The sequence below is a fragment of the Phascolarctos cinereus genome, unplaced genomic scaffold, assembly GCF_003287225.1.
Source record: "Phascolarctos cinereus isolate Bilbo 61053 unplaced genomic scaffold, phaCin_HiC Scaffold_3;HRSCAF=262, whole genome shotgun sequence".
Classification (NCBI taxonomy): Eukaryota; Metazoa; Chordata; class Mammalia; order Diprotodontia; family Phascolarctidae; genus Phascolarctos; species Phascolarctos cinereus.
This window is the reverse complement of record NW_027555736.1, coordinates 185,873,925-185,891,547: the sequence shown is the minus strand read 5'-3', so window position 1 is coordinate 185,891,547 and position 17,623 is coordinate 185,873,925. Positions and strand designations below refer to the sequence as shown.

The window sequence follows — 17,623 nt, the reverse complement described above, 5'->3', positions numbered from 1 at the left end:
TGTTCCACAATTTTTCGAGAAACCAACATTTATTTCATTGGTCTGTAGCTTAATGTATCTATCTTTTTCTTCCTTTGGAAAAATGGTGCTATGCTTGTACATCTCCAGTCCCACGAAGCTCCCTAATTTCCTCTGATTCCTCAAAGAACACTGTATTTTTAGTGTTATTAGCAAGTTCCTTCAAAACCTTATGACTCATCAGTATTACATGTATAACAGAATACAACTAGGTGCTCTCTTATTTATTACACTTACCTCGAATTTCAGTTACTTGCTAACGATGCTTATTCTACCCTTCTCATTCTGAAGACCATTTTCCTTTGTTAAGAAAGGGCAGATGTCATTCTACCCTCCTCTCCAGTCTGGCCTTGTTCACACTCCCCCTCTTGTTCCCAACAGAACTTTGAAAAAGGCTCTTCTTGTGCCTCAGTCTGATCAAGGCTCTAGTCTGGCTGATACTCTTTTCAAAAGAATATGCTATACTTTTTCATTCACCTTCAGTTATCTGTTTCACCTACCATCTTTTCTGTGTCTGCTTTAAAAATATGACTTCCTTCATGAGCAACATGTATAGCTATACCAGTCTCTTTAAAGACTTCCCTTTCTGCAAAGTATGGCTGGAGGGCCAAGCCCCTTTCTCCTCAGGTAACAATGAATTTACATTTTTAAATGCAATAAAATTTTATTGAAAGATATGAAAACCATTCTCAGCCTGTTGGCTGCACAAAAAAATGTGTCAGGCAGGCTATAGTTTGCCCACCCCACTTTAAACCTGACATAGATCCTGAGCTAGTCTTAGTGCTACAGGCAGCCAACATGCATTGGTAGACAGTTAGCTATCCCAGTAACATCACAGAGTCATCCATAGAGCATCTGTATCTCTACCCCCACCCTCTTTCCCATTCGAGGGACTTGTGTACAATTTTGTCTCCTGTCCCTTCAAAGCAAGCTTTTCTTTTTTACAGTCTCAGATTAAATCTATCTACCTTTCTCTGAATTCCTTAAAGTCTACTCTCCTGAAGTCTAATGTATACCACATACCATGTATACTATGTTGGGCAATCTCCTTAGCTATTATAAATTCTAAAATAGCATGCTAATTCAGTCCCATAATTTTTACTTCCCCTACCAGTTCTTCCTCATTGGTCACAATTAGATCTAGGATACTAATTCTTATTGCTTCTACATTGTGAAAGATAAAATAATAGGCAAGGCAAGGCAAGAATTTATGAGCTACACTGCTTTTGTCATATAAATGCCTGTGATGCCAACTATACTGGCTTTGTGTCAGCTTTGTGATTTGTATGAGGAATTCAGAATCCAATTCCTTTTTTCTGCCAGGTCCCTATAGTTGATTCTAATGCTGAAATCACTTTTGGCTCTTATTTCTCTAATTCTCACCTATATACTCTCTACCATACTTCCTTCCTCAGGTATCTGAATTTTCACAGAGAAGTAAATCTTTTTGCTATGCAATGTCTCCCTGCTGCCTTTTGCCCATATCCAGTTGAATCCCAATGCACCTTAGTTATGTCTAGGAAGTTACATTTATCTCATTGCTTTAAGATCTCTACTCAACTTATTATCCACAATTTATATTATTAATACATTGGTCTTTGGATATGAAAATAATTTGTCTTTCTTTCCCATTAGTATTTTCTGTAAATTATGACAACCTTTCATTACTGTTTTTCCTCCCACAAGCACATTATTATTATTTTTTTGTTTTCGTCTAGTAGTTGTTTCCCTCCCCCTCCCATTTTAGTTTAAGGCTCTGGATCAGATAAGCAAGTCTCTAAGCAGACAGATTCTCCCTACTCACCAAATGGCCAAAATTTGAATCTTAAGCCCAAGTCCAAATACGCAAATTGTTTTCTCTGACACTAATTTTTTTAGTCAATTATTCACTTGTTTGCCTCTATAAGAAGCTAATACATTAGATAATTTTATACTCAATGAAAAGGTAAAACTCCCTTCACCTTTCTTCTAATAGTCACACTTGACTAAGAAAACTAAGCCTCTACATAGTTCATAACAGTAACAGTAATACTCACCTTACATTTGTACAGTATGGCAACATTTCAATAAAAATGTACTAAATATCTACTATACACAGAACATTTTCTAGTTTATTAAATGACTCTATCATCTTATTTGATCCCTATAACTATATCAAAATAAGGAGACCAAGTATTATTTTCATTTTATATACAAGGCCTCTAAATCACAGAAGGGTTAATAGACACTTCTAATAAGAGAACAAAATGCTAGGCTTTCTGGCTTAATTAAGCCAGTGCTCTTTTCACTTATATTTCATTCCCATGTTTAAGCAGCTCAGAGTTTATTAACCATAATAACTTTTCTTGGAGTTTTACACAATATTCATCAGTACTTGAGTCTGAATGAATGAAAAAGCACTCAAATAACAATTATGTGGGAGGTGCCGTACGAGGGATATAAATACAAAAGTGGGAAGATCCTTGCCCTCAAGGACCTGACAGTTTTAATAGGGGAGACAGCTCCCATAGGGAGGTTGGTAAGGAAAATGAGTTATCAAGGTGGCCCCAGGGATGTTGGTAAGTGGACTAGAGGGTTATCACTCCCTTTCCAGAAGCAACAGTAGCACTGATCTGATTACTATTACCTCAGCAAGAGGTGGAAAGTAGGGGAGGGAGTTAAAATGGGATGGCAAGATGTCCCAAGAGGTTCAGGGTAGATAGATGTGAAACACTGCTGGGGCCTGCAAATAAACACAGATGAGTTTACACTCACTTGCCAAATAAGCTCAGCCCCAGGAAGGAATTTAACTTATCTTTATTAACATTTATAAATGGCAGTTATTATTACCATTCCATCTTTGTTTTGGAAATTGGGTGGAATCCAACTCTATCGAGGTTGAAGCTACTGGAGGATTCTGAAAAAGTCTGACACAGAGTAGAGTAGAATCAAAAAAGCAGGACGAAGTTAAGGAGATTATTCAATCTAGCAGGTAAACGTCTGCCACCAGGACAGATGGTTGTCTATTTTCCTAGCTGATAAATGACATAGCAACTAGAAATTTCCAATGATTATTTTTCAACAGGGGTCAGCTGATCAGTAGCAGCAATCAAATTAAGTTGCATGGTGATTTAACATCTAAGAGGCTTTGTAAATAATAAGCAAGCATCAGGAGGAGTTTATTTAGCAACGATACACACCCTTAAAGCTGTGCAGAACAGGGGAGACTTCAACTCAAGATCGTTAAGCCAGGAAGACACTTCCTGGTTCTGTTCCCACAACATTCATCCCTGACAACCTCTCCTAGGTATTCCTGTATACCTCATAATTTGTCTGCTCACCTGAAATCTTCCTCATGCTAATCCATGCTCCATTTAACTGCCAAAGAAACTCCTCTGTTTTGGATTTAAAGTCCTTCACAATCTGATTTGAATCTATAGTTCTAAATTATGGTTACTCTCTCTTACCAAATCTTGGTCTAATCAAACTGCTATTTCTGCAGTTCCTCACATATGACATGGCATTGCCTATTGCTGTGACTTTGTGCTGGCTGTTTCTATGCCAGGAATGCATTCCTTCCTCACTTCTGCATCTTAAAGAGTTTTTAGCTTCCTTTGCTTTCTACCTCCTAAATGAAGCTTTTCCTGACCCCTAGTTGTCGATGCTTCCTCCTCCTTATATACTTTTTGCATATTTAGATGTGTACCGGTTGTTTGCTCAAAGGTAAGCTCCTTAATGGCAGGGACTCCTAATTTTGTATTTATATCTCCAGCACCTAGCAGTGCTTGACACTTAATAAATGCTAATTCATTCATTCATTCTTTCCTTTCATAGCCAAACTCCTAGAAACAGCTGTCTATACTCACTGTTTCTACTTCTTTATCCCTCATTCACTTCTCACCCCCTTGCAATCTAATTTCTGACTATACTACTAGAATCAAACTGGTTTCTCCAAGTTTGCCAAGGAAATCTTAATTGATGAATCTCATGTGTGCTTTTCTCAGTGCTCATTCTACTGGATTTCTCTACAGCCACACTACTGACTATGTCCTCCTTGATATCTTGGCTTCCAGGATACCACTTTCTCCTGGTTTTCTCCCAATCTACCTGACCATTTCTTTCTCAGTTTTGCTTCCTGATTCATTCCTCGTTTCCTACTCCTTCACTGTGGTGCTTCTCAAAGTTCTGTCTTAGGATCTTTTTCTTCTCTCTTGAATTAATCACTTTACATCGATGTCTCCCAAATCTATACAGAGTGTCCCAAAAGTTCTAGGGCAGTCCTCCCTTCAAACAACCAGCCCCTTCTCCAAACTTTCTGAGGAAAGTATCTTTTCAATCCCCTAGCTTTGCAACTTTTTTCACCCTCAATTTGTTCCCGTCACATTCAATCAGTCACCAGAACTTAATGATCCTACTTCCACATCTCTCAAATTCAACCTCTATTCCTATTCACTCATCCAACACGTAAATTCAGGGCCCTATTACCCTTCACTGGGACTACTGTAACAGCCAGTTAATTGGTTGCCCTTGCCTGATGCCAAAATAAACTTCTTAAATACAAGTTGACCATGTCAGTCCCCTTCTCAAATAGCTCAGTGTATCCTTACTGCTTCTAGGATAAAATACAAGCTTCTCCTTTAAAGGCTGGCATTTAAAACTCTTCACTACCTGGCTCCAGCCTACTTTTTTTTTTAATTAATTTCATATTACTCTTTCCTTCATGTAATCCATGTTCCAACCAAAGAACTTGCTGTTCTCCCAAACTTGGCATCCTCTGTGTTCTCCAAGCATTTATATAGGACTCGTACTTCCCTCTCCTACTCATGTCTAAGAATCCTTAGCTTCCTTTAAGGCTCAGCTCTGATGCACCTCCTCCAGGAAGTTTTTCCTGATCACCCTAGTTAGCGCTTTCTCTTTCATCAAATTACCTTCTATTTACTTACATCTGTTTTACACATTTCATTTCCAAGTAGAATGTAAGCTCTTTGAGGGAGAGAAACATTTTTCATTTTTGTTTTTGTATCCTAGAGGCTAGCACAGTGTCTCACACAAAACAAGAACTTACTATCCACTAAACTTAACTACATTTCAAAAAGGCTGAATTTAGAAATAGAGCTGGGCCTGGAGCAAGAGCACAATCCTAAAGTATTGCCCCAGCTCTCTGACTTATTCACTATCTAACCTTAGGCAAGTCAATCAATTTCTTTGAGACTCAGTTTGAACCCCCAAAAGGAAAAGACCATGTCTTTGGGATCTGGACCCCAAAAAGGAAAAGCCCTGGACTTTCCCACATGGTCAGGCCTCTGGCCTGAGACTATAATCCACTCATCTGGCCTTTCATTGTGGCTGTGCCCAATCTCCCACTTCTGTTACCTCAGACCCACCCAGCCCTTCATTGTCTATTACCTACCCATTCTTGATACCATCTAGACCCCATTCTCCCTTGGCCACTCGATTTAGGTCCCTGGTGTTCACCCAATCCTTCTGTCACCTCACAGTCACTCCAGCCTATTGGCCACTCCAATCAAGATGCACCCTAGACTCCTCCTCCGGTCACCCCAAACTACATGGCCACTCCTAGATCCCTCCCATGGTCTTTCTGTATATAAGATCCATTAAGATGCTCATATTCTTAAAATCTGGACAATGGATCAGATTCTTAAAATCTAGTCAACAGTGCAGACCCATTAGGAATCTTGCTCACCCCAATCAGTATTCTAATAAACCTTGTCACTGGCAGAAAGGATTGGGTAAAATTTATTCTGGCAGGACCCACGTGTTGCTATTTCAGGGTCCCAGCACCCCTAAACCTCAACAAGTTTTCTAATCTGTAAAAGAGAGAAAATAATACTTATGCTACCTGTCATTTAGGATTTCTGTGAGAATTCTAACCCTAACCCTAACCCTAATTTTACAGTGATAAAGTATTATATAAACTACTGTGATTGGAACCTGAGTTTGTCATGGCTATAACTTTCATCAGAAAAGATAAAAGGCATGGAAGAGACAGAAAGGATTAATATAAATTTTATGAATCCAAGACACAATTGAACTTAATGACCACAGGAGAAGGAGTCAAGGTCATATGAAGCCCACAGATAGTACATCACGTACAGCATGGGTATGGTCAGCCATTCTCATTTGGATGAATTCTACTTCCCTTTTTCCCAATCAAAAGCCTAACACAGAAGATCTTGGGATACTAAAATGAAAAGAACAAAGGCTAAGCTTTTCAATGGAGGAGGTGCACCCACCCCCTTTTTGGTTTTTTAAACAAAGATTCTAGTCTTCCTATTGTTACTTAGGAGCAATACAAACTAGTGAGGGAGGAACTAGGTATTTTCTCACAAACACTGAAAAAAAACCAAACAACTTGTCTCCCACAAAGGAAAAAGGAATGAATTAGTTTGAAACTGGCTGGATGCAGGCTAGCCCTTTTTGAAGTGGTTTACATTTTATTTGAGGACTGCTACCCAATCTCTTAATTTAAAGAGGTTATTAAATTGTGTTTGGGGATAGAAAATCAGGCCAGGATTTCTAATCTGCTAACTCTTCATACACAATAAGTATTAGGTTCTGAAACTTAGTTTTAATGAACTTAGAGCTTTTTCTGACATTCTAAGTAGTCTTATGGATCAGGCTTTTCCCTTCTATGATTTATTTCCAGAGACTACAACATTAAATAGTCTTTCTGTACCTTTAATCTCATATTATATTCCACTGATTATGCCAGAAGCCTGGTACATAGAACTTCTTTGGGACAGCCTCCAAAAAAGCCCAGTTTAAATGTGTATTATCTACCCAGAGCTTAGGAATAATTCACTTGAGTTCAATAATAACATCAGTAAGAAAACATTACATTACCATAAGAAAACAAGCTCAGCTCTGGGATACAGAAAGCCTACAGTGGGGAAATTTAACAATCAGGCTTATCTGATACTTAGACATGAAACACATCACATATTTCTTACCTGGATGTTGATTAAAAATCAGCCAAATAAATATTTGAGTTCAACAGAAGGAAAAGTGCAAAGACAATAAATATGTGGTTGTTACTAGCTGATCTCATTGGCCAAGAAGACTACAGTTCTACTATTCAAGGAGGGCTAGTTCTTTGTATGATAAATGACTGTCTAGTCTGCCCTTGCAGTAATAGCAGCTGTTAAGAGAACACCTGGGAATGGTGTCCAGTGAATGAAGAAAGACAATGCTTACCTGAGAGTACCATTCTCCCCTTTGTCCAGACTGGTAAACCGGCTGTAGAGACGGGTGATTTGACTGTGGGAAACTAAAGAATACAAAAGTAGATCCAGATTAATATGGCAGGGGTCTTCCCCTCCACAAAGTTAAACACAAAACTAAAATACCATGTTGCATAACATTTTAGAACCAAGTTAACTCTTTCTTCCTGATTCCATCATTATATAATTACAAACTACGTGCCTCATTTTCCTTTTAGGGAGCCTTACATTTAATTTGCCACTATATGGCCAAATAAGTTAATAACTAAGTTTTCGGGTCCATAAAGATAATTGAATAAAAGGAATTAGAAATTCTAAACTAAATCAAATGCAATCAAATATGGCCACCAATACGGAAATTTTTGTGTTAAAACTTCACTTGGCTAAGAGCTTAACTTATCAATAGATTAACTCAAGAGTTTTTGTGTTCCAAGTCTATAGATTTGAACATGTAGGTTAAAAAACCCACACATCATAAGTATACTCTAAAAAATTCTCTTTCCCACATAAATTGTTAGCCAAGGGGATCCAAATGTTCTTGGAGAAAAAAAAAGAAGCTTCAAGGTCTCTATGCTCTTACTGATTGAGAGATTTTTAATAACATGCTGATTTTATAAACACAAACCCATTTATCAGTTTGAGATTTCAGTTTGGCACTAGGTAAATGACTAAGTGATGAAGTACTAAAGATTAAGGAACAATAAGTAGATTCTATATCTCTTAAGTCAGGTTTATTCATTTATCAGCCATTTGAGACTTATCATTCCCCTTGGGAAAAGTAAAGAATAGGCATAGCCTTTAACCAGCCTAAGATAAGCCTCCTTTTTCTTAACTGAGCTTGAGCTCTGTATACTTCCCAATAAAGCTGGGAGCAAGGTAATTAGGGAATTAAAGGGTATGCCAACATCCATTCAATAAGCATTTATTAAGTGCCTATGCACTATGCATTGGGGATAAAATAAAAGATAACAATGAAACAGTCTCTGCCCTTGAAGAGCTTAACATCCTGTTAGAGGAAGGGGGAGACATACACAGAAAAGTAAATCCAGAATGCGAATGAAATTTATCACTATCAAATGACAAAAGGACAAAGAACTTTACAAAATTAATCCTGAAAAATGGCCTTTTTGAGCCACTCAGTTTTTGTGCAGGAGAAATAAGGTAGCAGGAAAGGTAGAAGAAGTAACAAAGGAGAAAAGGAGGGTGTGGCCAGCCTGAACTTTGTTACAGTAGCAGCCCCAGGAAGGCTAGATGTTACTAGAGACAACTGGTGGCTGAATTAGGGAGGAATCAATAAGGGATACCATGGCACAATCAGTTCTGTAAGACAGCTTAGCCACAGGTTTAAGAATATTTAGTCATTGCCCAGAAGAAAAACAAAACAAACAAAAACCCACCTGAAATTTCAGTGAAGATGAGAAATAAGGGAACACAGAAAAGTGAGTAGGGCAAAATTTGGCAGGAGATCACTGAACAGCTGTTAATATCAGGATCCCAATAGTTTCCTTAGGTTTTATTCTTATGGGCTGGTTTCTTTGTGTACAGCAATTTGAAGAGATCGGGGGATAGATCAGATGTCAAGAATATCTTTCTACCCAAATCTGAACATATATAGCAGCTCCCTCGGGCAAAACCAGAAGAGTCTATATTATATGAATTGATCCTCACAACAACCCTGTGAATGGGATGTCCTGGTGAAGACTCCTCATTGTAATTAAGGTTTGGGATAAGGCTGAGTGGGATGAGGGGTCCTGTGAAAACTTCTTAGAAGAATAAATAGAAATTGTATTAGACTCAAGGCAGGCATAGCAGCCTGACAGGCCTAAGTTTCGGTTTACTAGAAATCACCTGATTTACGGGAATCCAGCCCCAGGTCGTCCCGTCCCCCCCCCCCCCGCCCCAGCCATTGTTAAACCCTTGAAACCCCCTCTGTATTTTGTTGATACACCTGTTGCTATATTTCGGTCACGGTGACCTGGCTATACAGTACAGTGTCTAGCTTGACTGCACATCTTTAATTGCTTCTTTGGTATTACTTCAGCAAACTAAGGGGCTAAATACAGATCTCTTTGTTTTGTTTTTTGTTTCCATAGATTGTGAGCCAAAACATTGGCCAGTTGGTGAGAGGGGGGATTTGCCCGTTAGGGCTATTTAATCTGGTTCTTAGCTCCTGTGCTCTGTCTCCCCTCATCAGAGTATTCTGGTGGAGGGACACCCTTTTCTCGAGAATAGCAAATAAAAATTAACTTTCTGTTTCTCCTTGGATACCTCTGTGTTTTTTAATTTGAGTGGCATCCCACACTACCTGTGAGGTAGATACCACTGGGTGTTATCCTCATTTTAGAGATGAGGAAAAAGTCCAGAAAACTGCTTATCTACCACTTAACAATGATGTTTTTCCTTCTCTAGCCCTTCAATCACCACCACCACCACTAGAATTTCAGGGTATACAAATGTTTGGAATACATAAGCAAGTTTTCCTAGAATTGCCAGTAGATTCACTAACATCCCGATCCAATATTAAGCATCTCAGGCCACTTTCCTTTTAGAAGGTGAACTGAACAAACAAAAGACATTCTTTCGTGTAACCCTTTCATAATTGAAACAGATCTCTCCATGATGTTTTTAAGATTACCTTCTCTATCCTTCCCAAAGGCATTTTGTAAGGTGACCAACATACGCTATAACTTGTAAAAATGGACCAGTCTTTACAACTGACCACTTCATAATTTTAAAAGATTTTGTTAATTTTTATTTTAAAGACACCAATACCTTGAACTGGCATCTTCATACTGGATCAGAGCCATTCCTTCAACAAATATTTATTGAACACCTACTATGTGCAAAGTACTGGAAGTACTAGGGAAATACACAATCAAATGTCAATATTTAACATTCTCCAATGTAGTATCATCCAAGACTTATTTCCTGGATTCCAAAGGCAGTTCGCTATTGAAACTGTTACAAAGGGCTTTGGGGACTTAAATGATAATACTATTCTTTGAGCTGGTTGCCAAGTCTACTCTTAACAGTGAACACAAAACAAACCCTGGGAGGGTAAAAAGAGGGGTGGGGTAGATTTGGGCACAACTCCAAACTACCCCTAAAAGGAGCTGAAGTTCAGGAAGTTACTGGCATCAACTCAATCCCTACCGTGTTTCCTGTTAACTCTTTTCTCTCGGAAGGCATTAGCTAAGGACAAATGCCTGACAGCAACTACATTCTTGGTAACCAAAGGAAGACCCTCAGTAGTTAAAGTTGCTTCCTTATGAAGCATAAATGGGAATATTTAATATATAAAATATAAATGGGAATTTCATGGTCATTGAAGGAAATATTTCTTCATCTACTCTAATAAAACAATTTCATACTATAAAATAATAATAGTTCACATTTCTATGACACTTTAAATCTTACAAAGTGCTTCACATACATTATTAGGAAGTAGGAAGGACAAATACTATTAGTCTTATATTACAGATGAGGAAATTCAGCTCAGAGACTTGGTCATGGTCATACAGCTAAAAATGGCCAAGCTGGGACTCGCACACTGGTCCTTTGACTTCAGATCTTATGCTCTTTCCAAGAAGGAAATTGGGTCCTGAAAACCTTCCTGACTTACACATCTAACATGGAATGGACTGTCTTTTAAAAAATAAACTTTTATCATCTTATTTTTATATCATACACAGTTCCCATTGTTCTTCCCCCCAACTCTCTCCCAGACAATCATCACTTAAACAAAGAAAAAATTCAGCAAAACTAACCAATATACCATAAATCTTACATCATACACAAGTTGAATGGACCTTAAAAACTTTTTTATTAATGTCTTAAAAAAACCCAACAATCTATATTTCTCGTTATATTCCATATCTTATAATAACATTTGAAGAAAAGGAGAAAAAAAGATTCTACAAAACTGATATATTTTTAAAAATCTGATATTATTTACAGCACCTCACACCTATGGTCCCCTACTTCAGCAAAGGAACAGAAGGAATTATCTTTTTTTGGGGGGGGGACCAGTCTTGGTCATTTTCATTTCCCAGCATTCAGGTTTTGCTGTTTTCTTCCATTTACACTGCTGGAATAATTGTGAACATTGTTCTCCTGGTTCTGCTTCCTTTGCTCCTCATCAGCTCATATAGGCCTTTCCATGCTTCTCTGTATTAATCACATTTATCATTTCTTACGGTACATTTCACTGTATACATTGTAGGCATCTATTTTGTTTCCAATTCTTTGGTAGCACAAAAATGGTTGCTACATAAATATTTTGGGAGGTATATATAAAACCTTTCTTTTTGTCACTAATGTCTTTGTGTATATTCCTACCCACCAGCAAAATCCCTGGGTCAAAGGGTATAGACTTTCCAGTCATTTTTTTTTACTGCATGTCCCCCTCCCCCCTTTTAAACTTCATGCCCTTTTAAGCCCTTTGAGAAGTGAATGCACTGTGTTACTTTTAAGGGGAGAGGTAACAGCATTAAGTAGGAGGAAGAACCCTGTGTAAAAGTACAAAGAGATTAAACAAAAGTGGAGAAGGGAGGTAGAGAACAAAAATAAAAACTTTTATCTCTACAATTATCCTGAATTAACAAGTAAATAAAAAATGATAAGTAATACTCAAGTCCCTTGAAAGAAGGCTTCTCAACCCTAACTTCTCTAGTATGGAAATTTTACCACTCACCTGACAATCACGCTATATGGCCTAATAGTTCCCCATTCTACAGATAAGAAAACTGAAGGTGAGATTAAGTGACTTGTCCATCACAGCAAAAATTTGAACCCAGTTCTTCCTGACTCCAAGTCCAGCATTCCACTCATTACATCATGCTGCCACTCCACTATCTCGCCTCATTCCCAGGGCCACTAGTAATGTGAAAATGGGCCAGTGTGTTAACATGAACAAAAGGTGAGAAGGGGGACAATATATGGAGTGAGGGTGTTTCTTCAACTATCCAAACACTTTTGTCAATGGAAAGCTTGTTTCTAGTGGAAAGGATAAGAATCTCAACACCAGCACTCCCCATTGCTTCAGCTTTTCCAATGTAGGCATGGCATAGAACTGCTGGTAAAATTATACCTTCTCCACATGAAAACTTCACTAGCCTAAAAACGGATTTTTTGGGGTCTCCAACTGCCTTCAAACTATTCTCCACTTTCATTAGAAAGTAGCAAAATGAATGGGCATTCTTTATTCTATTTGCATTAATGATTTTTTACATTGTTTTACATTTGTCACATTCTTGCTTTAAGAGTATAATTCCTAGGCAGAACATTGCTACAAAGTTATGCCTGAATGGTAGGTGTAAATTACCCAATTTGTGAGAGTAATTTAACATTTGCTAACTTTCCTCTTAATTATGTGTTTCACATTTATTTCAATTTGTTATCAAATTCCTGGTATGTACAGAGTACTGTGAGGAGAAAGGAGAGAGCAAACAAATGAAATACAAGAACGAAATATTTCATAATAAATTCAAAATGGATACATGACCTGAATATTAAAGATCACATCATAAAAAAAATTAGAAAAGCAGATCATGTACCTTTTACAACTATGGGTAGGGGATGAATTCTTAACCAAACAAGGGATAGAGGCAATTACAAAAGATAAAATAGGTCATACTGATTACATAAAATTGAAAAGCTTTTGCCACAAACCAAATGAACACATCTAGGATAAGAAGGGAAGCAGCAGACTGCAGGAAAAATCTTTGTATCGAAGCTCTGACAAGGATTCAGTATCTAAGATAGATAGAAAACTCACAGAAATACATAAGAACAAAAGCCAATACAGAAATAGTCAAAGGAATAGCTCTCAAAAGAATTGCAAACTATTAACAACAAACAGAAAGAATGCTTGAAATTACTAATAGCAAGAGAAAGTGAATCAAAACAACTCTTAAATTTTTGTCTGATATCCAGAAAACTGGCAAAGATGACAAATGACAATAGTCAATGTGGGAGTGGTTCTGGAAAGACAGGCAAACTATTGTCTTGTGGGTGGAGCTGTGGTCCAACCATTCTGGAAAGCAATCTGCAATGAGCAAAGAAATCGACTAAAACGTCCATACCCTTTGACTCACACATGCCATTGCTAAGCACTTATGCCAAGGGTGGCAATGACAAGAAGAAAGGCTCCCCACACACCAACGTATTTATAGCTGTACTTTTAGTGGTGGTAATCAAGAACTGGAAATAAACAAGAGGCCCATCATTCAAAGAGTAGTGCCTAGACAAACTGCTACATGAACGTAATGGAACATATGTTGTAAGAAACAATAAACATGATGACTTACTTATATGAATCGATGGCAAGTAAATAAGTAGAGCTAGGGAAACAATATACCCAGTGACTGCAACAATGAGCCTCTGCAAAACTACAAAGACCAAGCTTGGTCCCAAAGAAGAGGTACCTTCTCTTCAACTTAAAAAGAATTGCCTAAACTCGCACTAAGAAATTAAGTGACTTCCCCATGGTCACATAGCCAGTGTAGGTCAGGCAGGATTTAAGAGTCTTGTCTTTGAGGCCAACTTCAGCCACTATGCAACACTCCCTTGGCTTTAGATACCAATTTATTAGTGTTTACACAGGATATTTGCTAAGTGAAATAATCTCTACTTCTATTAGAATGGTTAATACTGAACTACTCTTAGAATTATTTTACCCAACGCCAATGGCTCAAATTGTGAGCAACAGCTAAACTGGCCCTCTGAACAAATTCCAAACAAATTAGAACTATGAAAAGGAAATCTTAGAATATGGTTTCCAATTCTAATGTAAAGCTTTTAAGAGATCATCTCATATTTGTGCTCTTCAACTATCTTAAAATATCTGATAGGTAAGGAGGATCTCAAGAGTGTGCAACTGTTCTTGACTTGCACAAAAGTGATTAAAAAAAAAAAGATTTCACACCCATGTATAACTAGAAAAGGGAGTGGCCAGTAAGGTACTGGGAGAAAAGGGCAGGATGAGAGACAGCTGATGTGCCACACTGGTAACCCCTCTAAACAAAACAAAAACCAAATATAAGCAGATAGTTTCCCATTTACACTGTTGTCATCACTGTGTATATCATTTCCCTGGTTCTCTTTTCTTCAAATAAGTTCATATAAGTGTTCCCAGGCTTCTCTGTATTCAATAATCTATTCTTCCATACAGAATAGTAATATTAACCATTCCCCACAAAGAGTACTGCTATAAATATTTATATTGTAACTTTTTTTTTAACATTAACCTCCTTGATATCTATGTCTAGCAGTGAAATCTCTAGCTTATAATATATAGGCATTTTAGTTATTTTCTTTGATTAATTCCAAATTGCTTTTCATTATTATTATTATTTTTTTTTGCTAGGCAATGGGATTAAGTGACTTGCCCAGGGTCACAGAGCTAGTGTCAAGTGTTTGGTCTGAGGCTGGATTTAAACTCAGGTCCTCTTGACTTCAGGGCCAGTGCTCTATCCACTGCGACACCTAGCTGCCCCCCCCAAATTGCTTTTCAGAAAGGCTGGACCAATTCATGGCTCTACCAACAACTCAGATGTGTCCCTGTCTTTTCAGAACCCCTCCAATACTGTCTATTCCCATCTTGAATAATCTTTGGTAATTTGCTGGCTGTGAAGTGAAACCTCAGCATTGCTGTGCTTTGCATTTCTCTTATTATTAACGATTTGAAGTATTCTTTCCAATGGTTGTTAGGGGTATGAGACTTTTAAGCACTGCTTGTTTTTTAGTTTCATATACTTCAATAAGGATATTTTTGTTAGTCACCTATATGCAGTAGATCCTCAGGAGAAGGTACTGTACCATTTTTAGCAGAAATGTAAACAATTTTGTACTTTTCTCTCAAAATTTCCTATCTGCCAGTCTAATCTCCACAATTAGGTAAGTTGTTTGAAAGGAAACATTGGGCTTTGTCCTGAACTCAAGTCACCACACAGGTCCTCTATCACCGAGGTGTCAAACTTAAGGCAAAGCTCTCCAGATTAACTTGTATTCGGGAAATGTTTAATAAAATAAATAAGTATACCACCTACATGATGTGAATTTGTGGTTTTCTAAGTCAATATGTTGCCCGAAAGATCTGTTTCTATTTGATACTCCTGTTCTAACAAAAAGCAAGCTAGACTAACTCCTACGAGAACTAGAAGCCATTTCTATCCCACCACTTATATCCTCCATCTTTTGAAGCCCAGACTCCCTTCATGCTGAAGGCATTCTCTGATAAACAGGAAAGAAAGCCTTTTTTTGGGGGGGGGAATAGGCAATGGGGTTAAGGGTCACACAGCTAGTAAGTGTTATGTGTGGGAGTGGCCAGTAAGGTATTGGGACCTGAACTCAGGTCCTCCTGACTCCAGGGCCTGTACTCTCTCCACTGTACCACCTAGCTGCCCGAAAGAAAGCTTTTTCTAAGGATTTAGACATCTGCATGCAACAAGTAGCAGAGGGTAAAAATCTAAAAGAGAAACTGGGAATCATAAGATCCAGAAACTCATGATAGGTATCATTAAAGCAGTTACTAGGACAGATTGTTTAACCTATCCCCATATTCTTTATTTAATCAGACAGGGAGGGCAGTTCTACGCTTATTTCTTCCCCACTTTAAAGGAAGGATCTTCTCTCCAACTCCTTGATTTCTTTCACATTTCCTCATATTGTGCATGTTTTTCAGGGGGTGGGGTAGGTTTGAAGATCTTATTTCCTGGTGTCTACTGACAATCGGGCATGATGACAGAAACTGTTTGTAAATGTGGCCACAGGCCAGAGTCAATAAATGTAATAAAGTACTGATGCACTCAAGAACTCATGTCTCTATCCCTAGAGTTAGAACCAGTCATAAAAAGAATGTTTCCTGCTCAAGATCCAAGAACACTGCGGTTCTGAGTCTTAAGCTTCACCTCACAGAAGTTATTTAAACAGAGGCTGGATGACAAATAGGAATGTGGTACAAGGAGAGATTCCTGTAATGGGTGGGAGATAGGATTATTTAACCTCTAAGGCCTTTTCCACTTCTAAGAGTCTACAAAGCTGTGCAAAGTCCTGGTCAGGATGTGTAAGACAATATTTTACTTATCCCAAGAGAACTATCAGACATTTACAATCTTAGCAATTCCATATCCTCTATGCTTTACATAAAAGTCATTCAAGTTCAGGAACTGTTTCTGATGTCAGTACAAATAAATAGTGGGGGTAGATGTCACTAAAGGGTCAATGCTTGTGCCTACCCGTTGGTTTTATTTAGAAAACTCAAGCCAGCTGTTCACACAAAATTCTTAGGAGGTAGCCTGCTATAGGCGAATAAGCACTGGATCTAGAATCAGAAGGTCTGAATTCCATTTTACTAGCTAGCCAGGCTGTGTAGTCATGGGTGAATAACAAACTTTCTAAGGCTCAGTTTCCTTATGTGTACAGTGTGGTTAAACCTGTAGTAATACTTCAGAGTTATGACAAGGCTTCTAGTACAAAGTATCACTGAGTTTTCTAGAACACATTCAATTTCAAAAGGCCATACTATAAGGCACCCCATCGCTGTAGAAGTCAATATATCTGGAATTAAAGCAGCAAGGAACACGGTACTAACAAGTTTGGATAACTCATTGTTACACTCAAATGGACGATTTAACTAAGCATTCCTTTTATAAAGGTGATCTTTGGGGTGGGGTGGGCGTTGTTACCTGGAGAGATCCTTAGATTCATCACACTAGCCAGGGTTCTGGTCGTGGGTCACTTCTCAGAGCTCGGATTCCCTAGCTTTAATTGCTGGTTTGTGGACAGCCATCCTATGCTTGGCAATGATCTCTGATTTCCACCAGCTGGTGGTGGTTGAGGTCCCTGCTCAGAAACGTCACAGGAGCAGGCTGTCTCCTCTAAGAAGAGCCAGCGTGCCTCGCCGAGTCTGGGGCACTGCTCAGTTTAAAGCCGGGCTGGAGAACGGTAGGGCTAGGACTAACCAAATGGGCATCCTTATTTCGGGAGTTACACCTCGTCCTCTTCCGGGCACTGAGCAGGACGAGAGACGTGCTGACAAAGCGGAGGAGCGCCCGCATTCCCAGGTCCGGACCCCGATCCCCCGCGCCCCAGCCCACCCCTCCGCCGACCCGAACACGCCCGTGGAGTGGACGGCGGCGACGTGTCGCGCGATGCCGGGCTGACCGAGAAGTGGACGAGGTTCCCCGACCACCGACGGGGGGGGGTGCCGCGGCTTGGGGCGGGAGGGGTGCTGGGATCCCTACACGGCCTACGGAAGCCTGGCTTTCGGGGAGGCCGCAAGCGTCCCCGGGGGTCCGGAGGAGCGCGGCTGCCCTGCCCACACTTGTGGCCCTACCCGGCCTGTCCCCACCCGCAGCCCCGACTCACAGCCGGTCTCTTTTTTT

General features: G+C 39.0%; 1 protein-coding gene across 1 annotated transcript in view; it reads right to left on the bottom strand.

Moving 5' to 3' along the window:
* CHP1 (calcineurin like EF-hand protein 1) overlaps positions 1–17,623 on the bottom strand; it is a 46,820-nt gene that overhangs the window by 28,980 nt on the left and 217 nt on the right. Inside the window, 2 exon segments of the mRNA XM_021009236.2 lie at positions 7,213–7,285; positions 17,607–17,622. Of these exon segments, the coding sequence (XP_020864895.1) occupies positions 7,213–7,285; positions 17,607–17,622 (89 nt within the window).